The sequence below is a fragment of the Pelophylax lessonae genome, assembly GCF_965119305.1.
Source record: "Pelophylax lessonae genome assembly, chromosome: 6".
NCBI classification, from domain to species: Eukaryota; Metazoa; Chordata; class Amphibia; order Anura; family Ranidae; genus Pelophylax; species Pelophylax lessonae.
The window spans coordinates 298,307,784-298,335,397 of record NC_138773.1 but is presented as its reverse complement, the minus strand read 5'-3'; the positions used below and the strand labels follow the sequence as shown (position 1 = coordinate 298,335,397).

The following is a 27,614-nucleotide window of genomic DNA, read 5'->3' as shown; positions in this document are numbered from 1 at the left end:
CGTAGTACCCAAGGCCCCCCCTAGGAAATTTAATCTCCAGGATCTGACTCTGGATTTAATGTTGACCTCCTGGTCAGAATTTGGGAACCACAGTCCATGATTCACCAGCTGCTGTCACACAGACAGTCTATACTCACAAATTGCATACAGGTTCTGGGTCTGGTGGTGTCCATCTTCAAGACACTTCTGTTTGTACAGTCCTACATGCAGCTCCTTTAGCGGGTTTGGCGCCACAGGAGGTTCATGGCGAGGTCACGGGTTCCTCTGGCAGATGCTGCAGGCATCCTAGGGGTACGGTAAAGCCAGTATTATCCTCGGCTCAAGCTTGTTCCGCAGTTCCTGCAGAGAATCAAGGGTGAGGGTTTTCCAATCATTTTGGTGTCCGTAAACATCCCTTGGGGGCTACCTCTCATCGAGGACCAGTTATCCCAAGGGCTGATCTACCATCCTGCTTTACAGTTTCTGTTTTTTGGCTTAGCTATTGAAAGCCAGGTACTGAGAGATAGAGGTTTGTCTGGATCAGTGATCCCTTCTATGGTGAAGGCGAGGAAGTCAACCTCTAGCAAGATATACCATCGTATGTGGAAAGCATACATTTCTTGGTGTGAGTCGATTGGCGCTTATGCTCGATCCTTTTTTGTGGCTCAGATCTTAACCTTTCTTCAATGAGGGTGTTGATCCGAAGTTGGCCTTGAGTACCATCAAGGGCCAGGTGTCTGCATTGGCAATCTTCTTTCAGCGACCCCTAGCCATGCACTCTTTAGTTTGTACCTTCATTCAGGGGGTTCGATGTGTGGCTCCACCTGTACAGTCTCTTTTGCCATCATGGGATTTAAATTTATTGTTTTCAGTTCTCCATAAACCTCCATTTGAGAATATTCGGGAGATTCCCTTGCCTACGTTATCCCAGAAGGTGACATGTTTGGTGGCTATTACCTCGACCCATAGGGTATCAGAACTGGCAGCGTTATCCTGTCGCAGTCCCTATTGGGTTGTGGACCCAATTTGCCACCCCCCCCCCCCCAGTGTCATGTGACTTGTTAGTGTTACAAAGTCTCAGGTGTGTTTAATTTGGTGTTATTGCTCTCACTCATACTGGTCACTGGAAGTTCAGCTTAGCACCTCATGGCAAAGAACTCTCTGGGGATCTGAAAAAAAAAATTGTTGCTATATATATATATATATATATATATATATATATATATATATATATATATAAAGATGGCCTAGGCTATAAGAAGATTGCCAAGACCCAGAAACTGAGACAGGTTCCACTCAGAACAGGCCTCGCCATGGTCGAAGTTGAGTGCACGTGCTCAGCGTCCTATCCAGAGGTTGTCTTTGGGAAATAGACATATGATTGCTGCCAGCATTACTGCAGAGGTTGAAGGGGTGGGGGGTTCAGGCCTGTCAGTGCTCAGACCATATACGCCACACATTGCATCAAATTGTCCCAGAAGGAAGCCTCTTCTAAAGATAATGCACAAGAAAGCCTGCAAACAGTTTACTGACGACAAGCAGACTAAGGACATGGATTGCTGAAACCATGTCCTGTGGTCTGATGAGACCAATATAAACATATTTGGTTCAGATGGTGTCAAGCGTGTGTGGCGGCAACCAGGTGAGTAGTACAAAGAGTGTCTTGCCTACAGTCAAGCATGATGGTGGGAGTGTCATGGTCTGGGGCTGTATGAGTTCTACTGGCACTGGGGAGCTACAGTTCATTGAGGGAACCATGAATGCCAACATGTACTGTGACATACTGAAGCAAAGCATGATCCCCTCCCTTCCAAGACTTGGCCGCAGGTCAGTATTCCAACATAACGACCCCAAACACACTTCAAGACGACCACTGCCTTGCTAAAGAAGCTGAGGGTAAAGGTGATGGACAGGCCAAGCATGTCTCCAAAACCTAAACCCTATTAGGCATCTTTAGGGCATCCTCAAATGGAAGGTAGAGGAGTGCAAGGTCTTTAACATCCACCAGCACTGTGATGTCCTCATGGAGGAGTGGAAGAGGACTCCAGTCGCAAACCTGTGAAGCTCTGGTGAACTCCATGCCCAAGAGGGTTAAGGCAGTGCTGGCAAAACAATGGTGGGCATACAAAATATTGACACTTTGGGCCTAATTTGAACATTGTCACTTAGGGGTGTTCTCGCTTTTGTTGCCAGTGGTTTAGACATTAATGGCTGTGTGTTGAGTTATTTGAGGGGGAGAGCAAATTTACACGGATATACAAGCTGTACGCTCACTACTTTACATTGTAGCAAAGTGTCATTTCTTCAGTGTTGTCAAATGAAAAGATATAATAATAAAATATTGACAAAATGTGAGGGGTATACTCACTTTTTTGAGCTACTGTTTGTGTGTGTGTGTGTATATATATATATATATATATATATATATATATATATATATATATCTATGCAAATATAAACACAAAGAAAGGGCGCACCAGCCTAGCGCGTTATTCTCAGTAGGCTTTTAATAACATAAGTTTAAAATCAACTACTCACAAACATACGTGATAGACCAGCATATCAATTCCAAAGAGCAGCATCAATAGAAAAGTCCAATATCTCATGTAGACGGAGGGCTGACGCGTTTCGAGGCCGTGCCTCTTCCTCAGAGCCTGAAGGCCATGGCTGAGACCATGATTTAAATACAGTGGACAAGGCCCCACGTGACCCTCAAGATTATGGGAGGAGATACCGCCCTTGTGGGCGTGGCTACATAGCTAATTACCCAAATCATAACAATGACTTCTGTTGATATACCACTCTACAGATCTATACATTGAACTTATAAAAGTGAGCGTTTACAGCAGATACACAATAATAAATAATAATAAACAGTACATGCTTTTAGTATTCAGCTGATTCAATAAACTAAGCACTCCATCCCCATCGCAAAAGGCTGCATGCATAGTCACAGGGAGCACCGACCTTCAGTGTGCCGAAAGACATCATCCGGAGATGTGCAAATGGTGCTATTCTGACTACGTGCGTTACCATGTCTGCTAATTCATCATGTACAGCAAGTTAGAACAAATAGCAAATGTGAAATTCTGTGTGAAACTGGGCAAATTTACAGCGATGCTGCAATGAGTCATTTGAGGTGTTTTGAGTGGATCACGATTGTAAAGTGATCATCATGCACAAGTTGCTGAATGCTTTAGACATTTTCGAGGGTAGAGCTTGTTGAAGGTCTTCCTGATCTCTCGCTGTCTTCCAGTGATGTTCTTCCACTCATGAAGCACGTTGCGGCTAGAGAGGACCTTGTGGGTACTGTGTGCGGCCGCTACACAGACCTGGTTCCGGACCCACCGCAATCGCCGGAATTACCGCCTGGATGATGTCACCGGAGGTGCGCTCGAAACATGTAGTTGCGACAACCAGAATCATGCGTTTCATCTCCTACATCCAGCCAAGCGCTCCACCGGTGTTCTGGTCATCACCTCCAGTGACGTCATCCAGGCGGTAGTTCCTGCGATTGTGGTGGATCCGGCACCAGGTCTGTGTAGCGGCTGCACACAGTACCCACAAGGTCCTCTCTAGCCGCATTGACGTCCTCCTGCACCCCTGGGATCTCATACCATCTCTCCCCTCCTTTCACCATCTTTGGGTCTGGATCGTCCTGCTTTCTACAGCATGGGATTCCCACAGCACCCCAGGGAGATACCGGAGACTCCAGGACTGGTTTGGCTTTTATTTTAATTCCATCTCTCACCCATTAAAACTTTGACATTTTTTCATCAACACTTTCTTGCTAGTATTTTTTCATTTATGGAGTATTTTTACACCGCAGTGCACCATCCCTCCTTCCAACAATTTTAAAAAGGTGTGTGTGTTGCCCATAGTTAAATTGCACGAGCTGTAGCTGGGTTTCAAAGCCTGTAGGATAGGATTGTATGCACCAAGGGTACCATAATAAAATGCATTGTGTCAACAATTTTGGCCTACTTTTTCATGAGTTTTAGTTTTTCTAGCAAGTTCAAAGGCACAATGCAAGTGAATAGAAATGAAATCATTGTAAATAATTTAAATTTTTTACCTCTATCATCTTTTACCTGCAATTTTTTTTTTTTTTTGAGTTTATGAAGGGGTCTCTTTAATGTTAAAGGGAAGTTTCCACTGAGGTGGGATCAACTCTCTGTTTAAAGGAACAGTTGGGATTTTCATATAGCTTCAGCTGTCTTCATCTCTGGATCTGCCAATTGTTATGACATGTGTCGTTCATTGATCCTAATCTCTGTTTATAGATTTTTTTTTATGATCACTTGCTTAGTTTGAATTGCACAAGCATGTGAAAGATTTGCTTTAAAGGAAAAAATGCTTAAGTGAGTAAACATTCTGAGCTAGCAATGCTGCTTCAAAATACTGTCTTTTCATATTATTCACACCAGACTGTCTTTCCTTAACCACTTCAATACAGGGCACTTTCTGCCCTTTCCTGCCCAGGACTATTTTCATCTTTTAGTGCTGTCGCATTTTGAATGACAATTGCGTGGCCATGCAACACTGTACCCAAACTAAATTTTTTGCATTTTTTCCCACAAATAAAGCTTTTTTTTTTGGTGGTATTTTATCACCACTGGGTTTTTTCTTTTTTGCTAAACAAATAAAAAAAGACCAAAAATGAATAAAAAAAAAAAAAAGTTTTTCTTCGTTTATGTTATAACATTTTGTAAATAATTATGTTTTCTCCTCCACTGTGCACTGATGAGGTTGCACTGATGTGCATGGATGAGGTGGTAGTGATGGGCATTGCTAATGGGCACTGACTGGCATCCCTAATAGGCACTGAGTGGCATCTTTGAAAAGCACTGATTGTCATTCCTGGTGGCCTAGGGTTGGCATCCCTAGTGGCATGGGTTGGCATCCCTGGTGGGGCTCTGGTGGACATCCCTGATGGATCTGCACTGATAATCAATACGCTGATTATCAGTGCAGACCCCCCTGTCAGGAGAGCCACCGATCTGCTCTCCTTTACATGCGCCTTGCCAGCGCAAACTGAGGAAAGCCAATAAATGGCACTTCCTGGTTACTATGTTATCAGCTGTGATTGGACACAGCTGATCACATGGTAAAGAGCCTATGTCATAGGCTCTTTTTACCAGGATCGGAGATGCGGTGTCAGAATGACACACCGCACCACCGATCGCCGCTCTGCAGCTTAACCTGTCGGATGGCATATGACGCCTAGTCAGGATAACTTAACCATATATATGGCGGACGGGAAGTGGTTAATCTTATTTCATTGAACATCTGTTTTGGCAGGCCAGTGATAGTCTTGCTTAGTCTTGCAGCAATTGGGAGTCATCGGTTTGTATCTTACCAGAGGGACTGCCTGGTCAGAGTTTGTATGTTCCATCGTCAAATTGTTATTTACACTTGCACGATTTCCATTGCAACTTTACCGGGCAACTTTATGTGATTTTGATGCGACTTTATGACTTCGGCTATGACCTAGATGATCATTTTGTTTGTGCCGTACAAAGTCGCTAGACGTGCAGATAGAGTATTCGTTTAGTCTGTTCATTTTCTAAGGAATTCCAAATTTTCAGAACGATTTGAATTAGAATCACATGGGGGGGTGGGATCTGGGGCCCCCTTGTAACGATGGCTTCCATATTCATATAAGCCCCCCCTTTGCCCACAGACCCCCCTGCCCACTGTCCAGGGTTATGGGGAAGAGGCCCTTATCCTCATCAACATGGGGACCAGGTCCTTTTTGGAGGGAGGGCGGAACCTGAGTGGCATAGTATGGTTCGCTCCCCCACCATTCCTGACCTGCCAGGCTGAGGGTCTGCATTGGATTTTGGGGGGGGGAGACTTTTTTTTTTTTTTGCGGCTGTTTTTTTTTTTCATTTATATTTAATTGCTGGCATTCTTTTTGCACACAAGTCCCTTATATACCATGCAGATACAATTTTTTAAGTCTATGGCCCTCAAGTCGCATGAAAGTTGGACCCAAGTAGCGCAGGAACTACTTTAAAGTTGCTGTAAATTTAAGTTGTACAGATATCCGATATGGATGGTACTCAATGACTCATGTCATGCAACTTAAACACAATATTTAATCAGCGCAATATTAATTAAGCCTAATGTGAAAATTCTGTGCGCAAACTAGTGCTTATTACATCTAAATCAGTATGTGATCAACACAATAATAATTATACACAAAGAATATAAACCACTTATTAGCTTTACCAAATTGCAAATTGTGATTGCTGCCAACACTTATCAAAGTGTGTCCACCTGTAACTTTAAATCAACAACAGTATAACAAATCAAGTGTAGCTCAATCAATATTATAAATCCCAATTCATATATAAAAGAATAAAAAATTCCACCGTCGTGCGATTCTAAAAAGTGTTAAAAAAACTCATAATCCAGTGACTTCAGTGACCACCACCTCTAGCTGGCATGTCTGCTCTCCTCCAAGCAATGACCCCATTACGGAGTCACAATCGCCTGCTAATATATCTCTCTGGATACCACTGGAGTGCTCCTCCACAAGATGTTCCTGGACCAGACTGGACTCTTCTAGGAATCTCAATCATTCATGTATGGCCAAAAAATAAGGAAAAATCATAGCGCTCTGCTTAAAATGATATATTAAAACTATACACAGGGATAAAAATACATAACAATGTGATGCACAAGCATATCATCAGCTCTCCCAGTCGCTCCTCCTTCCACCTGTAAGTGTTGCGCTCCTTAATGAGCTTCTTCAGCAAGTGGGGAGCCATCCATTTCTGTAGGATTATATAGCATTATTCGTTAACAATTATCCCCAGAGTGTGGACACCTGTGCATTCAGCTGAGGAGGTAGGATTACCTGTAGGTGATTCTAATGTGTTCTCACATCTCTAATCATCTTCTTCCTTGCATGTTATACAAATTATGAGCACTTCCACCCTATTCCCGAACATCAGAAGCGACGTAACGTCATGCAACTTTGTGGTCCAAAGTCGCATAAGTGTGAATAGGGCCTAAGTGGGTTTCCTCTAAGGTCTTAGGTTTCCACCCACAATCCAAAAATACACTAATAGGATCATGGAAATCTGACTAAATTGTCAATAATTTTACAGTACGAAAAGTAAATAACAGCGATAGCTTGTTGTATAATTTTACTAAAGAAAAAAAAAAAAGATCACTTGCACCTTCCCTGCTCACTCTGCTCCCTTAAACACCTAAGCTATAGCAGAAGTGGAAGCTCTAAAATGCGGATCTTGGATAAAGAAACCATTACACTGGGATCTATGGTGGCCAGTCAGGTCACTGCTTAAGGTTAAGGATCAGCATTCATATTGATTGGGTAGTCCCCATAGAGTAGAGAACATGTGACCAAATAGTTGTCGTTTATCATGTGACCAGATGCCATGGAATCCTGAAGTGGCAAATGCTTTAATTATAATAATAAACTTATATAGCGCCTATGCTTCACAAAGTGCTTTACATACACAAGAAATGCACAGGGTAAAACAGAGGGAGAAGGGACAATTACGTGAAAACTTGCCTAAAGAAAAACTATTTAGATTTGATTTGAATGGGTTTAGAAAAGATGATTCTCTGATGTCCTGTGGAAGTGAATTGCAGTGTGTTGAGTAGGGGGGACACAAGTCCAGAATTTGAGTAGTGTGACTGAATACAGTGGGAGCGAGCCTCCGGCGCAGCGCGCGCGCCGCCGAGAGAGGGGAATGTCTGGTGACGTAGTACTACGTCGCCAGACGTTATCGAGCCACTTTGCCGCAGTACAGCTCTAGTGAGCAGTGCGGAAGTGGTTAATGAGTTTTCATATATAAAAAAACCATGTACCAACATGCTCTATAGACGTACATACATTGAACATGTAACAAAACAATTTATAAAAACACAAATAGGATAACCAAGTGGTGGGTCTCAGTAAAGAAAGATGGAATTGGTCCCTGTGCAGCCAATGCGTTTCGCTTGGATTTGCTTCTTCAGGGTTAAGAGACCAGAGAACCAGCTAGTGTTCCACTAAGTGCAGGACCATAGGGCGGACAGATTTTTCCTCAGCAGGCTGATGGTGTAGCAAATATCAATGGTGCGTGAATTAGAAGTGATGGTACAATAATGTATTTGTATCCTTATATAATGTATTCATGTCAAACTTGGAGCACTGGGGTGCCTGTGTGACCATATACAGCACACACACTATATTAATGTGCATGAATAGTGCCCCAATATTCCATTAGTTTTAATTTTAATTGGACCATCTACTGCTTTGATAAAAGGATATATTACGCCCTTGCAAAGGGGTCTGCACGGTGACTAGGCAGGAGATTATTCAAAAGATATTCCCAGGTAGGCAATAAGCCTCTTAAATATGGTGGGAAGGATCGAGGGCCCAGAGGATATTATAAGTATTGATCAAGACTTCCTTTTAACCACTTAAGCCCCAGCCCTATTTCGGACACTTTTTGTTTACAAGTTAAAACCAGTATTTTTTCCTAGAAAACTACTTAGAACCCCCAAAAATTATATATATTATTTTAGCAAAGACTCTGGAGAATGAAATGGCGGTCATTGCAATATTATTTGCGCAGCGGTCTTTAAAACGCCATTTTTTTGGAAAATTTTTGAAAAATCACATTTCACTGCATTTAAAAAATAGTAAACAGTAAAGTTAGCCCATTTTTTTCGTAGATTGTGAAAGATGATGTCACGCCGAGTAAATAGATACCCAACATGTTACGGTTTAAAATTGCGCCCCCCCGTGGGATGGCGACAAACTACGGTCAATAGAGATCTCAATAGGCGACGCTTTAAATTTTTTTAACGGTTACCAGTTTAGAGTTAGAGTGTAGCTCTTTTTTTTAAATTATTGCTCACGCTCTGGCGATTGCGGCGATACCTCACATGTGTGGTTTGAACAGCGATTTCATTCGCTGCTCGACTTCTATATACGTTTTTTTTGTGCGCGAGCTAGCGGTGTGTAAGGTTCTGGCACTCTCAGTGCCTCCTATCACATTATTTCCGGGTGATTTCCATCTACCTAGATAGAAGAAACACATATAGGTGTGTTTCCCTTTAAGACTGATGCTGTCATCACTCAGCGCCGGACTAGATGGCTATTTAAATCGCCGGTTCTCACTCACATGTGTTCGTTCAAACACCCTTACCTGGATGCTAACTAGGCTTGAAGCTTTCATGCTTGCAAGCATACCTCGCTGACGGAACCTCGCTGCGCTGATCCCTGTATCCTGCTTCTGGATCATCCGCTCCTCCTGAACCAACCTTCGGCTGTATTGCTATTAGTGCTAAATACCCCGCAGGGGAACCCTCTATAAACTTATACTAAGCTTACACTATCTAGCTCTGCATAGTAAAGACTATTTATCACATCTGCATATCTAGATTGCTAGCTCTTAAGACTACTGCTACTTATTCCTGCACTGGGTTGATCTCTCTTGTATGTCCACCTGCTACTCTGTCATCTGCTACCATACATGATTGCTAAACCTACCTGCATCCATCTGCTACTGTCTTACCTTCAAGTGTCTGTCACCTACCACCTCCACTCAACCTGTCTCTTAAATCTTCATCACTGTGTTACTACATACATAAAGTCACTCTAGGAACCAGCTTGTTGAGTGTGTGTATTTACTAGCTGAATTAAGACCTTCCACACATGATGAGTCATTGAGGTTGGGAATGGTATCTCAGGATCTCTCTTACATGACTACTGAAGTGGAATATTTCTGCAGCTGAAAATCCACACCATACATGAAACGCAGGAGCGTTACACGGTGACAGCGGCCGCTAAAAATTTTTTTTTCCTATTTATTTTATTTTTTTTTAACTTTATTACAGTTTTAAAAAAAATAAAAATCTGATCACTTTTATTGCTGTCACAAGCAATGTAAACCTCCCTTGTGACACCAATTTGTAGTGACGGGTACACTTTATGGAGGAATCGAGCCGTTTTTTTAAATATGCCGCCTTTTGCAGCACACTAACCCGGAAGTGACGTCATGGACGCCGCCTCTGGGTTACGTCATCGGATACCCGATCAAATCCGTTTCCGGCTTTGATCGGGACTCCATCCAGCCGGAGGACGTGCCGGCTGGGTGCTCGGGGCTCCTGGTGGGACGGGAGCCCCGGTAAAAGTCACGGAAGGCGGCGGGAGGGGGGGGACGCCCCCTCCTTCTCACCCGGGTAACAATTGAGCGGCTCCCGAGCCGCATCGGTTGTTACCGACGGAAAGCCGACCGTTGGCACTAAACCACGGTACCGGAATGATGCCTCTAGCTAGAGGCATCATCCCGATATACCCCCGCAAAGTTACCCGACGTATATATACGTCACTTTGCGGTAAGTTGTTAAAGGGACCATCTCTGTGTGCCCGTTCTATTGTTATCCTGCCTGGTACCCATTCCCCCCCCCCCCCCCCCGAAAGGTCCCAAATGTATCACCAGAGGGGGGAGAAAGCTGATAAGTAGAGCTTCCACTTTTGGGTGGAACTTCACTTTAAAGTCTATGCAAAACCTGACGGGTAATATGATCACTTGTACCAGACCTAATTAGGATTCTGGCTTCAGAATTTTGTACATATTGTAGTCTATTGATATTGGATTTAGCTACACCTGCGAGTAGGGCATTGCAGTAGTCAAGACGGGAGAACACAATTATATGGATCAGCTACAGTTTACAGCTTAGCAATGCTTCTCAAGTGGAAAAAAGATGTTCTGACAACATTTTGTACATGTGGATCAAAGGTCAAACTAGCATCAAATATATTTTTCAATTATGCTTTAGCCAAGACATTTCAGGGATTTTGCAACCATTTATGTGTTTAGGGGAACTAGGTAGGTAAGGGAGTGAGGGATACTCGTTTTAATAATAGGCTCCTTCTCCACCGTTATTTAGAATTTTATGCTGAAGGACGAAGTCAGAATTTTAATGTAGACTTCCCACTGCCAAATGTTGGTCATTGCAGGCAGATAGCATGCCAGATTTAAATCTTTCCAGTTGGGCATGACAAGCACTCCATTATCCTGTAGAAGCACAGCTGGACGTGTTGGGTAATGGATAGAACTTATAAATTTTATTATATTACCGCCCTGCTATAGGACAACACAACTGGATGAAGATCATTTTAAGGTTTGCTGTCAGATTTATTTATTTTAATCCTTGTGATCTGTAATCCATTGCTACTTCTAAGATAATGTTATACTGTAGAACTCAAAAAATGTATACATTTGCAGTTCTAGTTTTTATATTTTTGTATGGTAATAGGGAAGAACGACATAACACCATTTATAAATATAAAGGACCATTATAGAGGGGGGGTTGCGTAGATCTGCGTAAATTATTGTCATCATTTTTTTTTTCTTCTTAATATTGTTTGTCAAATAAGTTCTCTTGTACCTGAGTAACAGATCTTATACAATCCAGCCTAATAAATAAAATCATTCTGCTGTAATTGTTTATTTATAGCAGCCTTAGAATGAGATTGTGTTCCAGTGGACCTGTGGGCCAGAGCTGAGCATACATTGTGTGCCATCATGTATTTTTATCTCTAATATTTATACTGGTAACTACAGATTTTTATTAAAACGGTCATCCAGATATTGTACAGTGACCTTCTCTGCTACTATGTATACATTAAATTTTATATAGTTGCATACTTTGGATAAATATTATTCCTTTGAAACGGAAACCTGCTCCCTGAACAATAGCTGTTATTGATCATACTCTAGTATCACAGACAATTAAGTGCCACTTATATTGAATCTCCAGAGCAAAACACAATAAACCAAAAGGCAAGCAACGTTTGTTGTTTTTTGTTTTTGGCTCTAATTGCAAAACTTGGAAAAATAATATAAATGAATTATGCCTTTCGTGACACTATACATAGAAATATATTAATAAAAAAATATATATACAGTATCTCACAAAAGTGAGTACACCCCTCACATTTATGTAGATATTTTATTATATCTTTTCATGTGCCAACACTGAAGAAATGACACTTTGCTACAATGTAAAGTAGTGAGTGTACAGCTTGTATAACAGTGCAAATTTGCTGTCCCCTCAAAATAACTCAACACACAGCCATTAATGTCTAAACTGGTGGCAACAAAAGCGAGTACACCCCTAAGTGACAATGTCCAAATTGGACCCAAAGTGTCAATATTTTGTGTGGCCACCAATATTTTTGCAGCACTGCCTTAACCCTCTTGGGCATAGAGTTCACCAGAGCTTTACAGGTTGCCACAGGAGTCCTCTTGCAATCCTCCATGATGACATCACGGAGCTGGTGGATGTTAAAGACCTTGCACTCTTCTACCTTCCATTTGAGGATGCCTCACAGATGCTCAGTAGGGTTTAGGTCTGGAGACATGCTTGGCCAGTCCATCAGCTTTACCCTCAACTTCTTTAGCAAGGCAGTGGTCGTCATGGAGGTGTGTTTGGGGTCATTATCATGTTGGAATACAACTCTGTGGCCCAGTCTCTGAAGGGAGAGGATCATGCTCTGCTTCAGTATGTCACAGTACATTTTGACATTCCCTCAATGAACTGTAGCTTCCCAGTGCTGGTAGCACTCATGCAGCCCCAGACCATGGCACTCCCACCACCATGCTTGACTTTAGGCAAGACACACTTGTCTTTGTACTCCTCACCTGGTTGCCGCCCCACACGCTTGACACCATCTGCACCAAATAAGTTTATCTTGGTCTCATCAGACCACAGGACATGGTTCCAGTAATCCATGTCCTTAGTCTTCTTGTATTCAGCAAACTGTGGGCTTTCTTGTGCATCATCTTTAGAAGAGGCTTCCTTCTGGGACAACAGCCATGCAGACCAATTTGATGCAGTGTACGGCGTATGGTCTGAGCACTGACAGGCTGACCTCTCACCCCTTCAACCTCTGCAGCAATGCTGGCAGCACTCATATACGTCGATTTCCCAAAGACATCCTCTGGATATGACACTGAGCATGTGCACTTAACTTCTTTGGTCGACCATGGCGAGGCCTGATATGAGTGGAACCTGTCCTGTTAAACCACTGTATGGTCTTGGCCACTGTGCTGCTGCTCAGTTTCAGGGTCTTGGCAATCTTCTTATAGCCTAGGCAATCTTTCTATAGCACAACGATTCTTTTTTTCAGATCCTCAAGAGGGTTCTTTGCCATGAGGTGCCATGTTGAACTTCCAGTGAACAGTATGAGAGAGTGAGCGCGATAACACCAAATTTACCACACCTGCTCCCCATTTATGCCTGAGTCCTTGTAACACTAACAAGTTACATGACATCGGGGAGTGAAAATGGCTAATTGGGCCCAATTTGGACATTTTCCCTTAGGAGGTGTACTCGCTTTTTTGCCAGCAGTTTAGACATTAATGTCTGCGTGTTAAGTTATTTTGAGGGGACAGCAAATTTACACTGTTATACAAGCTGTACAATCACTACTTTACATTGTAGCAAAGTGTCATTTCTTCAGTGTTGTCACATGAAAAGATGTAATAAAATATTTTTAAAAAATGTGAGGGGTGTACTCACTTTCGTGAGATACCGTGTGTGTATGTATATATATATATATATATATATATTTCAGACAAGTGGTGCGAGCGTCTGCTTCTGCTGAAAATAAACTTGGGTTCTGCTCCTCTAGCAAATTCTAACACCTACATGTTTCTGTGGATGCGGAGGCCAAGGAAACTGATTTTTTTTTCCTTCTCATTTGCAGAATTACCAACTGTGATAATTCATCAATATTCATAGCCTTGTGTTTTAACACTTTCACACCCAGCGTGAACCACACCGTTTAGAAATAACGTCAAGCTCTCCCCCCTTCCCCCCCTCCTAAGCAATGAAGAAAATTGCACTTGGCGCTAAAACTTTGACATGTCTCGGCAACCTGGTAATTTAACTCTTGAACCGAGCAAGCACTTTCAAAGTGTATTAGCAAAAGCTTTGCTGAGACTTCTGTAGAAGAGTTAAAGTCTGGAACACTTTAGTTTCTGCTCAAGGCTTGAATTTTTTACAAAAGGAAACGATTGTCATAAAACGTTAACTTCTTTTCAAATTGCGTTGTGTTGTTCTCTAAATCCTGTATTATCCGGTATTAAGGAATAATTATGGCTGCATTCTTCCGTGTTATACAAACATTTGCAAAACCTTGATGCGGTCTAAATTGGCCACAGACTATTTGCAAATTCTAGTAGCTTGGCAAATTTTTTTTAATGCAATTTAAACTGGTTATGAATAGCAAGTGTTGCTATGCATTGTCAAATTTGTAATCGATTTGGTATTGGTCTTTCACCAGTTTACTGATTTTTTTTTTTTTTTTTTCACCAGCTTCTAAAAATGATTTTCAGGTAGGTATATAAAATAAAATTGCAAGTCTATTACAGTGGGGAAATAATATTTTGATCCCCTGCAGATTTTGTACTTTTGCCCACTTACAAAGAAATGAAGGGTCTATAATTTTTATCATAGGTGTATTTTAAAGCGGAGTTCCGGGCACAGAAAACATTTTTCAGTGAACATACCCCCGGGACAGTCAGGGCTAGTACATTCCACAATGGATAGCCTCTGATCTGATCTGTCCCAGTTCGCACTTACCTGCAAGATGAAATTTATTTACTCACTTATAAAATTTCTTCCACAGTGTTGCCATCTCTCTTGTGGGCAGCTGAAGCCAGCGCGGTCCTCTTCTGCATCTTCTTCCGCGTCCTCTTCTCCCAGAATGTGCCTGCACCGGCCCCTCTCGTCACTTCCGGTGCGGCGCCGCATTCCTCCACAGCTTCTGGGCATGCCCAGAAGCTGTTTAGCAGGGGAATGCGGTGTAGCCCCGGAAGTGACGAGCGGGGCCGGTGCCGTCGCATTGATTCCTGGCAGTGATGACGTTCAGCTCCCAGGAATCATCGCAAGACAGGAAGTGACGGCGGAGCCGCGGCGCTGAGGGAGGAAGTACACTGAGGTGAGTATTTTCGATCTTCAATTACAAGGTGAATGTTTAAAAAAAAAAAACCTAACTATCCAATTCCTTTACAGGTGAAGGGGAACTAGCGGACGGGCACAAAAAAAAAAGATCGATTTTGTGCCCGGAACTCCGCTTTAAATGATAGAGACAGAATATCAACCAAAAACACATGTTACAAATGTTATAAATTGAGTTGCAGTTTAGTGAGTAAAACAAGTATTTGATCTCTTACCAACCAACAATTCTTCTGGCTCCCACAGACTGGCTACAGTATGTGCTCACATGGTTCACAGATTAGTCCAGTCAATTTAGGAAGGTGCTCCTAACAACAGCTTGTTATGTGTATAAAAGACACATGTCCACAGAACCGCTTTCTTCTATTAAATCTCACCATCATGGGCAAGACCAAAGAGCTGTCAAAAGGACATCAGAGACAAGATTGTAGACCTGCACAAGGCTGGAATGGGCTACAAGATCATCAGCAAGAAACTTGGTGAGTAGGAGACAACTGATGGAGCGATTATTAGCAAATGGAAGAAATACAAAATAACCATCAATCGCCTTTGGTCTGGAGCTCCATGCAAGATTTTGCCTCATGGGGTAAGGATGATCATGAGAAAAGTGAGGAATCAGCCCAGAATTTTGAATTCTGAGCTTTTGAATGATTTTGAATGATCTCAAGGCAGTTGGGATCACAGTCACCAAACAAACCATTGGTAACACAATATGCCACCATAGATTGAAACCCTGCAGCACCCGCAAGGTCCTCCTCCTCAAGAATGCCCATGTTCAGGCCTGTCTGAAGTTCGCCAATGAACATCTAAATGATTCAGAGAAGGATTGGGAGAAAGTGCTGTGGTCAGATGAGACCGAAATTGAGTTCTTTAGCATTAACTCGACTCACCGTATTTGGAGTAAGAAAAATGCTGACTATGACTCTAGGACCTCAATTCTTACAGTCAAGCCTGGAGATGGAAACCCTATGCTTTAGGGCTGTTTCTCTGTTAAAGGTACAGACCGACTTTGCCACATTGAGGGGCCATGTATTGTAAAATCTTGGATGACAACCTTCTTCCCTCAGCCAGAACACTGAAAATGGGTCTTCCAGCATGACAATGACCCAAAGAAGTGGCTCAATAAGAAGCACATTAAGGTCATGAAGTGGCCTAGCCAGTCTCCAGACCGTTAGCCTATAGAAAATGTATGGAGGAAACTGAAACTTCAAGTTTCCAAGAGATGGCCAAGAAACCTTAAAGTAGTTGTAAAGTCAGAAGGTTTTTTTTATCTTAATGCATTCTTTGCATTAAGATAAAAAGCCTTCTGTGTAGCAGCTGCCCCAGCACCCCTAATACTTACCTGAGCCCCATCTCTATCCAGCTGTGTCCACAAGTCCCATGGCCATCTCCCTCCAGATTGGCTGAGACACAGCAGTGGGGCCATTGACTCCCGCTGCTATCAATCAAAGTCAGTTAGCCGAACAGCAGCTCCGTGTCTGAATGAACAGCTTGGGTGCCCCCATAGCAAGCTGCTTGCTGTGGGGGTGCTCATTAGGAGGGAGGAGCCAGGAGCAGCGAAGAGGGACCTAGGAAGAGGAGGATCCGAGCCACTCTATGCAAAACCATTGCACAGAGGAGGTAAGTATAACATGTTGGTTATTTAAAAAAAAAAAACACAGGATTTTACAATCCAGATCTGTAAAGAAGAGTGGACAATAATCCCTCCTGAGATGTGTGCAAACCTGGTAACCAACTACAAAAACTGTCTTACCTCTGTGCTTGTCAATAACGGTTTCTCCACCAAGTACTAAGTCATGTTTTGCTTGGCGATCAAATACTAATTTTACTCCCTGAACTGCAACTCCGTTTATAACATTTGTATCATGTGTTTATCTGGATTTTTTGTTAATAGTCTGTCTCTATCATTGAAAATACACCTATGATAAAAAATTATAGACCCTTAATTTCTTAGAAAGTTACCAAACTTACAAAATCTGCAGGGGATCAAATAATTAATTTCCCCACTGTATATATCCTCTAAGAAAACTGTGTTTTCAATACAGTTGGTATCAGTTCCTGAAGATATTTTTATATTTGCTGCATGTGATGCCTTAAAAAGCAAGGCTAAAGGCCGTACACACGATAAGAAAATCTGTAGGGAAAATTCGTTGTTAGTATGGTGCTTTCGACAGCCGACTCCGACTTTTCAGCTGACAAAATCCTGATGTGCAGGCTATAAAATTTTTGTCGTCCGTAATACAACGTCCGATTTAGTACAGATTTTGACGGAAAAAATCTTAAGAGCAAGACTAGGCATGCTCAGAGACTAAAGAACACATACAAAGCAATCCAACACATGACATCACTTCTGAAGTAGAATTCTGTCGTACGGGAAAATTCGTATGAAAATAACCTCTTCACTTTCCACATCAGACTAGCATGCCACAAAAAACGGACGACAGATCGTTCGATAATCTGATCGTGTGTACGGGGCTTAAGACTTGGGCAGGAAGGCTGGGTGCTGTCAGTCAAACACGTTAAGCTTATTGTATAATAGGAGGGCCAGACAGAGCGTGTGGGATGCTGGATCTTTAAAAGCATTGGGTATATTCAGTCTGGTCTTAAACAGTGTAGAGGGAATGAATAAGCAGGCATGTATCTGGGTGATCATACTTCAGGATCCCCTCACCTGTTTATCTAGTTTAGTACATATTTTTAGTTGAACAGTACCAAACCCTGATCAAGGGGGACTCTTTGAACCCCCTAAAAAGTTTGGATTTTTATGATACGCTTTCCTAAATTAAATGGGATTTGGGCTTTTTATGTTCTGTTTTTCACTCTCTCTTTTGCACACCTAATCCCTATTCATGATATCTATGGGTTGTCAAGCAAACTATGGCATTAGTCAATAAAGATATTAATCTATGATGGCTCAGAGCAATGATACGTCTTCATTGTCCACTCCATAGACCAGGTGGTTAGCGACTAAGCTATTCTACATAACTACAGTGGGAAGGAAAGTGAGCTCATTGACCTGACTGTGCTGTCTGGCAAGGGGTGCCTAGATCACCAGATCGACCGTACATGTGTAGTTATGCCAACTTTTTGTTGGTCTGCAGTTCAAACTGAATCCAAATGCAGTAATGATTTTGCGATAACAGAGCATTCACTAGTTTTGAAATTCCCAAACATCAACAGCCCAGTTGGATTTTACCAACGGGCAACAATTCTTGAACGGAGGCAAGGGTTAGCCTAAAGAGCACTTAAATATAGACTCTCTCCCTGTACCAGTGTCCATGTTTTTGTACTGATTATTCTTGCCATCAGGCTTTGCGGACACCATTTTCTACCAGTGGACACCTAAATGTTAACTGCTCTAGTAATGTATTGCATTATTTCTGGTATCTCCCAGACAGGTCTGAGTCCATCCAGTAATTGTGTGTACTAATTCCCCTCTCTCCCCTCACATTTCTTTCCCAGATTCTGAGGTTCGTCAGAGAGTGGAACAGTTTGACAGCCATGAAGCAGCGTGTAGTCCGGAAGAGTGGTCTGATCTTTACCAGCCCTGTCCTTGCCGCAGGAGAGATCTCTAAACAGTCAGCGCACACCAGCACCAAAAGGTACAGAGGAACCTCAGTCCCATCAGGCAGGAGAAAATGTGAATTTAGTATATTGCAGAAGAGAGACCATTTATTCAGGTCTATAAGAGCAGCACTAATCTTCCAAACTCTTAACCCAACTACAGGTGTGCTCACAGTTCCAGCTCAGCCTTTTGTGTGCTTACAAGGATACTTCCCATTATATTGATAGATAAAAAAGAAAGTTCTTAAATAGCAACTTTAGGCATTTGGTCAAAGCTGAATTCCAAGCTGGTATTAAAGTCACAAAGTCACAAATTGATGAAAACTCAACTCAGTGTTGACAAACATGCCATTAAAAGAGTATGTATAAGCACAGATTTTTTTAAAAAACGGTTAAAGAGCAAGAAAGAGTTAAAATCCATCAGCTGGTTTTTGTTATGTTTACCGCCTGCCTGACATTGGGGAGATTTCCCTTCACTTCCTGTCCCAGGGATTCCACTCATTTCTTTCCCCTCTCCTGTCTCACCTCTTCTCTCCTCCCCCTTCTCCCCTGTCATCCTATTTTATCTTTTATCTATTTTCCTTTCTCCCCCCCCCCTCTCTTTTCTTCCTCCCCCCTCTCTTTTCTTTCTCCCCCTCCTCTCCCCCCCTTCTTCCTCCTCCCCCCCCCTCTTTTTTCTTTTCTCTTCTCCCCCCTCTTTTCTTCCCCCCCCCCTCTTTTCTTCCCCCCCTCTTTTCTTTTCTCCCCCCTCTCTTTTCTTTTCTCCCCCCCTCTCTATTCTTTTATCCCCCCTCTCTTTTCTTTTCTCCCCCCTCTCTTTTCTACCCCCTCTTTTTTCTTTTCTTCCCCCTCTCTCTTCTTTCCCCCCCCCTTCTTTTCTCCCCCCCCCCATTTTTTATTTCTCCCCCTTCTCTTTTCTTTTCTCCCCCTTCTCTTTTCTCCCCCCCCCCCTCTTCTCCACTTCTCTTTTCTTCCCCCCCCCCCCCCTCTTCTCCTCTTCTCTTTTCTCCCCGCTCTCTTCTGTCTGTGTTCTCCCTGCGCTCTCCACCGTTCTCCCTGCGCTCTCCACCGTTCTCCCTGCGCTCTCCACCGTTCTCCCTGCGCTCTCCACCGTTCTCCCTGCGCTCTCCACCGTTCTCCCTGCGCCTTCCACCGTTCTCCCTGCGCTCTCCACCGTTCTCCCTGCGCTCTCCACCGTTCTCCCTGCTCTCTCCACCGTTCTCCCTGCTCTCTCCACCGTTCTCCCTGCGCTCTCCACCGTTCTCCCTGCGCTCTCCACCGTTCTCCCTGCGCTCTCCACCGTTCTCCCTGCGCTCTCCACCGTTCTCCCTGCGCTCTCCACCGTTCTCCCTGCGCTCTCCACCGTTCTCCCTGCGCTCTCCACCGCTCTCCACCGCTCTCCCTGCGCTCTCCACCGCTCTCCCTGCGCTCTCCACCGCTCTCCCTGCGCTCTCCACCGCTCTCCCTGCGCTCTCCACCGCTCTCCCTGCGCTCTCCACAGCTCTCCCTGCGCTCTCCACCGTTCTCCCTGCGCTCTCCACCGTTCTCCCTGCGCTCTCCACCGTTCTCCCTGCGCTCTCCACCGTTCTCCCTGCGCCTTCCACCGTTCTCCCTGCGCTCTCCACCGTTCTCCCTGCGCTCTCCACCGTTCTCCCTGCGCTCTCCACCGTTCTCCCTGCGCTCTCCACCGTTCTCCCTGCTCTCTCCACCGTTCTCCCTGCTCTCTCCACCGTTCTCCCTGCTCTCTCCACCGTTCTCCCTGCTCTCTCCACCGTTCTCCCTGCTCTCTCCACCGTTCTCCCTGCGCTCTCCACCGTTCTCCCTGCGCTCTCCACCGTTCTCCCTGCGCTCTCCACCGTTCTCCCTGCGCTCTCCACCGTTCTCCCTGCGCTCTCCCTGCGCTCTCCACCGCTCTCCCTGCGCTCTCCACCGCTCTCCCTGCGCTCTCCACCGCTCTCCCTGCGCTCTCCACCGCTCTCCCTGCGCTCTCCACAGCTCTCCCTGCGCTCTCCACCGCTCTCCCTGCGCTCTCCACCGTTCTCCCCCACTCTTTTCACCTTTCTCCCCCTCCTGTTTTTACCTTTCTCCCTGTTCTCCTCTACTCTCTCCCTGCTCTCCTCTGCTCTGTGTACTATTGGGCAGATTTCACTTACTGTCCTAGAGAAGTCACAGGAATTTTTGTCTAGGGGACTGTGAGAGGCGAGTTGATGACGTTACATTCCCCACTTTGTCCAATCAGAGAACAGTTTGCAATCATTCAGAAAACACTGATGCTGATTGTCCAAGCTCATTGAGCTTCATTGATTTCCATCTTCCCAGGGGCATATGGGCAGATATGAGATATACATAGCTGAGCCAATGTGTGACTGTAAAAAATATCCATACCTGGAATTCTTTAATTCCATTAAGTTTCAAAACCGTGTACAAATATTATCTATGTATTATGTGTTTTTTTTATTTATTTTTTTTTTTTTTGTTTTAATAGTGGAACTGACATTTTTCCTTTACGCTTGCATGGAAAAAAAAAGAACAGCTATAGGAAACACCAGTTCTGTGCTAAAGTCACAAAGTTCACTCTATATAACCTTTTAATCAGTTTAAAATTGAAGCTGTGTGCTTCTGGATGAGACTACAAGCACTTGTCACATGAGCTCAACTGTCTGAGAAAATAGAGTACAGTGCTCAGGGGAATTAAGGAAACCGGTTACTGAATGCGTATCTAAACCCAGGGACAAAAATGTAATATATAGCAGCTTACCAGTCCTTAGATATACTTGAAGAGTTTTAGCTATTGAAGAAACTTGCTAAGCTAAATGAATGCTTGGATGTAAATGAGAATAAATCAGCAAGCAGACGGTGTCCCAAGAATGAAAATTGTTTGTCACTTTGCACGTACACTTTTTTTTTTTTATGTAAATTAGATTTTCTTTGAAATAGTGGGCTAAGTGTAGGTTTATATAATGCTGTGTCTATACGAATTGACCGCTGACTGTAGACCCTACATTGGTTTTGATTGATCCCTACAGCAACAAGCTAGCCTAGAACATTTCCCAAATTCTTGTACAGACATAATGGAAGAAAGCAGGAAACAAGTACTGTTTGTAGAGCTAAAAGTTTGAATGCGTTGCTTTTTATTGCAAACTGTAGAACTTTCAGTCATGCTTTAAAGTGTGTGTGAATCTACACTTGCTTCTAAATATGGAATGTGAAACACTTTTTTTTAAAACACTTTTAATGCCAATCAAAGCATCTGTCACTAAATAAAATGGTTACCTTACAGTCCTGTTTACACAGTTGTGTTTGCTTTGCTCCACTTCAAAAATGATGCCCAAAGTCGCTTCCTTGGTGCTTCAAAGCCTCCATAGAAGCTTGCTTACAGCACCTGAAGCTTTTGAGGTGCTTTTATTCTGCATTTGCTTCACTTTGTTTTGGAGGTATCGCAAGTATGAGATATCACAGGGTGCACTATTGTTAGTGTCTGGTGCAGACGTCACATCTGGTGTGCAGCGTGGGCAGCAGGAAGGTGAATGGGGCTTCAGACTAGAGCAGAGCAACTATTAGAAGGCACATGTGGTGTGCAACATGGGAACGCTATAGCAGAAGGTGAGTGGGGACCCGCAAGAGAGGACTGAGCGGCAGAGGATCAGCAGAGCTGGGAGGCCGGAGCAGGAGAAACTAGGAGACGTCACACGCAGTGAGCAGCACGTCAGCAATATAGCGGGAGGTGAACGGGGACCGAAGATCAGCAAATGAGGATTGGCAGACCTGGAGGTTACTACTAAGTGGGGGATAAGCAGAGCTGAGAGTTACTACTAAGTGAAGAATCAGCCAAGCTGGGGGTTCTACTGAGTGGGACATCAGCAGAGCTGGGGTACTACTGAGCCAGGGACCTGCTGAACAAGGGTACTAATAAGCTAGATACAGTGGGTACGGAAAGTATTCAGACCCCCTTAAATTTTTCACTCTTTGTTATATTGCAGCCATTTGCTAAAATCATTTAGGTTCATTCTTCTTCCTCATGAATGTACACATAGCACTCCATACTGACAGAAAAACACAGAATTGTTGACATTGTTGCAGATTTATTAAAAAAGAAAAACTGAAATATCACATGGTCCTAAGTATTCAGACCCTTTGCTCAGTATTTAGTAGAAGCCCCCTTTTGATCTAATACAGCCAGGAGTCTTTTTGGGAAAGATGCAACAAGCCTTTCACACCTGGATTTGGGGATCCTCTGCCATTCCTCCTTACAGATCCTCTCCAGTTCTGTCAGGTTGGATGGTAAACGTTGGTGGACAGCCATTTTTAGGTCTCTCCAGAGATGCTCAATTGGGTTTAAGTCAGGGCTCTGGCTGGGCCATTCAAGAACAGTCACGGAGTTGTTGTGAAGCCACTCCTTCGTTATTTTAGCTGTGTGCTTAGGGTCATTGTCTTGTTGGAAGGTAAACCTTCGGACCAGTCTGAGGTCCAGAGCACTCTGGAGAAGGTTTTTGTCCAGGATATCCCTGTACTTGGCCGCATTCATCTTTCCCTGTCCCTGCAGCTGAAAAACACCCCCACAGCATGATGCTGCCACCACCATGCTTCACTGTTGGGACTGTATTGGACAAGAATTAAGAATTAAGGCCAAAAAGTTCTATTTTGGTCTCATCAGACCAGAGAATCTTATTTCTCACCATCTTGGAGTCCTTCAGGTGTTTTTTTAGCAAACTCCATGCGGGCTTTCATGTGTCTTACACTGAGGAGAGGCTTCCGTCGGGCCACTCTGCCATAAAGCCCCGACAGGTGGGAGGGCTGCAGTGATGGTTGACTTTCTACAACTTTCTCCCATCTCCTGACTGCATCTCTGGAGCTCAGCCACAGTGATCTTTGGGTTCTTCTTTACTTCTCTCACCAAGGCTCTTCTCCCCCGATAGCTCAGTTTGGCCGGACGGCCAGCTCTAGGAAGGGTTCTGGTCGTCCCAAACGTCTTCCATTTGAGGATTATGGAGGCCACTGTGCTCTTAGGAACCTTAAGTGCAGCAGAAATCTTTTTGTAACCTTGGCCAGATCTGCGCCTTGCCACAATTCTGTCTCTGAGCTCTTCAGGCAGTTCCTTTGACCTCATGATTCTCATTTGCTCTGACATGCATTGTGATCTGGAAGGTCTTATATAGACAGGTGTGTGGCTTTCCTAATCAAGTCTAATCAGTATAATCAAACACAGCTGGACTCAAATGAAGGTGTAGAACCATCTCAAGGATGATCAGAAGAAATGGAAAGCACCTGAGTTAAATATATGAGTGTCACAGCAAAGGGTCTGAATACTTAGGACCATGTGATATTTCAGTTTTTCTTTTTTAATAAATCTGCAACAATGTCAACAATTCTGTGTTTTTCTGTCAGTATGGGGTGCTATGTGTACATTCATGAGGAAGAAGAATGAACCTAAATGATTTTAGCAAATGGCTGCAATATAACAAAGAGTGAAAAATTTAAGGGGGTCTGAATACTTTCCGTACCCACTGTATCTGCTGAACAGAGGTACTAATGAGCTGGGGATCTGGTGAGTAGGGGAGCTACTTAGCCGGGGCTCTACTGGGCCCATAAAACAAATAGAAAATCAGCACACGCAGGGCATTTGCCAAGCTTCAAAAAAGCTTCACGAAGCATCAAAAAGACAAAAAAGCATGTTGAATCAATAAGCGCTCTAAGTCGAAGCAAGTGTACATGATCCCTTATGCTCCAAAAAACTTTATTGTAATACAGAAAGCTGCTTTTAACTATCCAGAGCAAAATTTCCAAATTTTTTTTATTTTTTTTCCCCCTCTGTTAAAATCCGTCACGTGACTGCTATTCTTTAATTAATTTAATTTTTTCATTTATCTATGGTTGTGTAGGGTAGGGCTGGAGACCCAATAGGACAAGATGAGCCATCTAATATTAAATAGCAGGACAGGAGTTTCTGTAAATCGCTGTAAGGGGGGGGCAGGGTTATGGACCTATGACATGACAGCTGTTCCCTTAGAAAACTCAAGGGTGCATGTCTGTCAATTCCATCACGGGTTTGAACCTGTCAATTGCGTTAATAAGACAAGAAGCTGGGGAAGAAGGCAGGAGACTGGTAGGATCACTGGGTATTTATATTACTGAAGAAAGGTGACACACAAAGTGGACAATAGTGGGTTTGATTTACTAAAGGCAAATAGGTTGTTTACTTTGCAAGGGAAGTTGCAATTTTTAAGGGAAGTTTTCCCAAAGCTTCGTGAATGTGGTGAAAGTTTAACTTTGCAAAGAATGCCCAATCATGTGCATGAAAAAAAAGAAAGCCCACCATGCTTGCTTGCATGATGTAAATCAGCAGAGCTTCAACTCATTCACTGAGCTCTGGGGCAATTTTCTTTGCAAAGTGAAAAACCTTTTTGCCCCAGTGAGTATACAAATCAATTGTTAATGGATTAGAGTACTTTTTAATGTTGCACTTTAAACAGTATAATTATAAAGCAGTGAATCTGACATTCACCAAACATTCACTCCAGGTGAACCTTCCAGTTGCATGTGTTTAATTAGGATGATTAGGAATGAGCTCAGGTGACTTCGGCCCAAAGTCCAAACCCACTTGAGCTATTTCACCAGGAAGCTGTCAAAGATGGCGGAGGCATTCCCAGCCCCACAGCTGCACATGTATATGGGGTGTGTATATATGCAGCTGCAGGGTGAGGGATGGCTGGGTTAGCTTTGACACCTTCCAAGCAGGATAGCTCATGTCCAAACCCACCTGAGCTTTTCCCTAATGGTAAATGATTGGTAAAAATCACATTTACTGGCTTCATAAATATACCCCTAACAGTAGTCTCTGGCGCCTAGCCCGATATTTATTTGTGCTTGGGCATACAGCGTTAGGAACCACATTATAAACCCATTTTTTGTCTGCGCCTACACAGGACGCAGAGAGACCTGTCTTCATTTCTGCAGTGTATGAACCCAGCGTGAGACCAGTTCGTTGTCTCCCCGCCGTGTAACATTCTAGATGACATATAGCAAATCCGTACAGCAAGCCTCTAACACCCAGACCGGAAAGTGTTTGGTTTCCAATTAGGAGCACATTACCTTCTTTCCCACTTTCTTCCATGTTAAAAAATTTAAGATCACCTTTTACTAACCAATTCTAAAATGGAGATGCATTTCTGGATAGAAAAAGAAAATCAATATTTAAATACAGAGCAAAGCACAAAAACAGACCCAATAATGTGCCCATGATAAAGTGTAAATAGCGCGTGGCACACAAAACATTAGTCAGTCTAATGGAGTGTCTGACACATATATGTAGTTTGTTTGATTGTGTTTTCCTCCTAGGTACCTGACCAAAGAAGATGTTGCAGCTGCTTCATTAAGGAAAGTTCAGAGCAGCGGGGGGAGCGTAAGGCTTGTCAGCAGGGAATGTACATCGTCAGTCAAAGGGAAGGTGTCTGTGGGTACAGCTGCAGGACCCCCCACCCGGTAAGTGCTATGTGCTCTGACAGTTGCTGTGATAAACCTGTGTGCTGGTTTTATTACTGCTCCATTTTCACACTTTAAGGTTTAAAATAAGTTTTTTTTTTCCCCTCATAGAAAACTACCAGTCTTCACATTGGAAAAATACTTGTTTTTAGAAGTAGTTGCCTGATGTTCTTGTTTAAGGCAGGCCATACACTGTGCAAATTTCTTTACTGCAGCCATGGGTTCACTATCAACACAGACAGTGCTGACAGGGAAACCCCTGCCAAGCAATTGTCTTCCCCTAGTGATTATTGCTAGCAGCTATAGCAGCCCCTAGTGATAATCGGAAGAGAATCTGGCAGGCTGGTTGTACAAGCCTGCCCATTAATGGTTTGCATCTCGGCCGCTTCAGCAGGAACCATGTATGGCCATCCTTACTTTACTCCAATCCATCCTCCCAAACTCTTTCATTCCCTCCTTCCATCTTTCTCACTTCCTTTACCATTCTATACTTCCATCCTCTTTCATTCTTCTCTCCTCTCCCATCTGTCTTAAGCTCTCTTATCCTTTCTCCTCTCTGCTTTTTTCCCCTCTCCTCTCACACCTCTTCTCTCCTCCTCCCCTGTCCTTCTTTATCCTGTCTGCTTATTCATGTCTCTTCTCTTTTCTGTCAGGTCTCTTCGTTCTCTCATGTCTCTTTTCATTTCTCTCTCCTGTCTCTTCTCCTTTCTCTTAGGTCTCCCTCTTCTTTCTCAATCTTCTCCTTTCTCACTCTTCTGATTTCTCTCTCTTCTCTTTTATTTCTCTCTTCTTCTTTGTCTTTTCTCTCTCTTCTCCTTCTGCTTTCTCTTCTCCTTTCCCTCTTTCTTCTCTTTTCCCTCTTTCTTCTCCTTCCCCTCTTTCTTCTCTTTTCCCTCTTTCTTCTCCTTTCCCTGTTTCTTTTCCTTTCTCTCTCTCTTCTTTCTCTCTCTCTCTCTCTCTCTTCTCCTTTCTCTATCTCTCTCTTCTCCTTTCTCTATCTCTCTCTTCTCCTTTCTCTCTCTCTCTCTTCTCCTTTCTCTCTCTCTCTCTTCTCCTTTCTCTCTCTCTTATCCTTTCTCTCTCTCTCTCTCTTATCCTTTCTCTCTCTCTCTCTCTTCTCCTTTCTCTCTCTCTCTCTCTCTTCTCCTTTCTCTCTCTCTCTCTCTTCTCCTTTCTCTCTCTCTCTCTCTCTCTCTCTCTCCTCTCTCTCTCTCTCTCTCTCTCTCTCTCTCTCTCTCTATCTCTCTATCTCTCTCCTCCTTTCTCTCTCTCTCTCTCTTCTCCTTTCTCTCTCTCTCTCTCTCTTCTCCTTTCTCTCTCTTCTCCTTTCTCTCTCTTCTCCTTTCTCTCTCTCTCTCTCTCTCTCTTCTCCTTTCTCTCTCTCTCTCTCTCTCTTCTCCTTTCTCTCTCTCTCTCTCTTCTCCTTTCTCTCTCTCTTCTCCTTTCTCTCTCTCTCTCTCTCTTCTCCTTTCTCTCTCTCTCTCTCTCTCTCTTCTCCTTTCTCTCTCTCTCTCTTCTCCTTTCTCTCTCTCTCTCTCTCTCTCTCTCTCTCTCTCTCTCTTCTCCTTTCTCTCTCTCTCTCTCTCTTCTCCTTT

General features: G+C 43.5%; 1 protein-coding gene across 1 annotated transcript in view; it reads left to right on the top strand.

Annotated features, from left to right (window-relative positions):
* The window catches only part of ZRANB3 (zinc finger RANBP2-type containing 3), a 463,076-nt gene that overhangs the window by 394,642 nt on the left and 40,820 nt on the right, over nt 1–27,614 (top strand). Inside the window, exons 16-17 of the mRNA XM_082260204.1 lie at nt 18,439–18,578; nt 25,876–26,019. Coding sequence (XP_082116330.1) covers nt 18,439–18,578; nt 25,876–26,019 — 284 coding nt within the window. The remainder of the gene's footprint in view (nt 1–18,438; nt 18,579–25,875; nt 26,020–27,614) is intronic.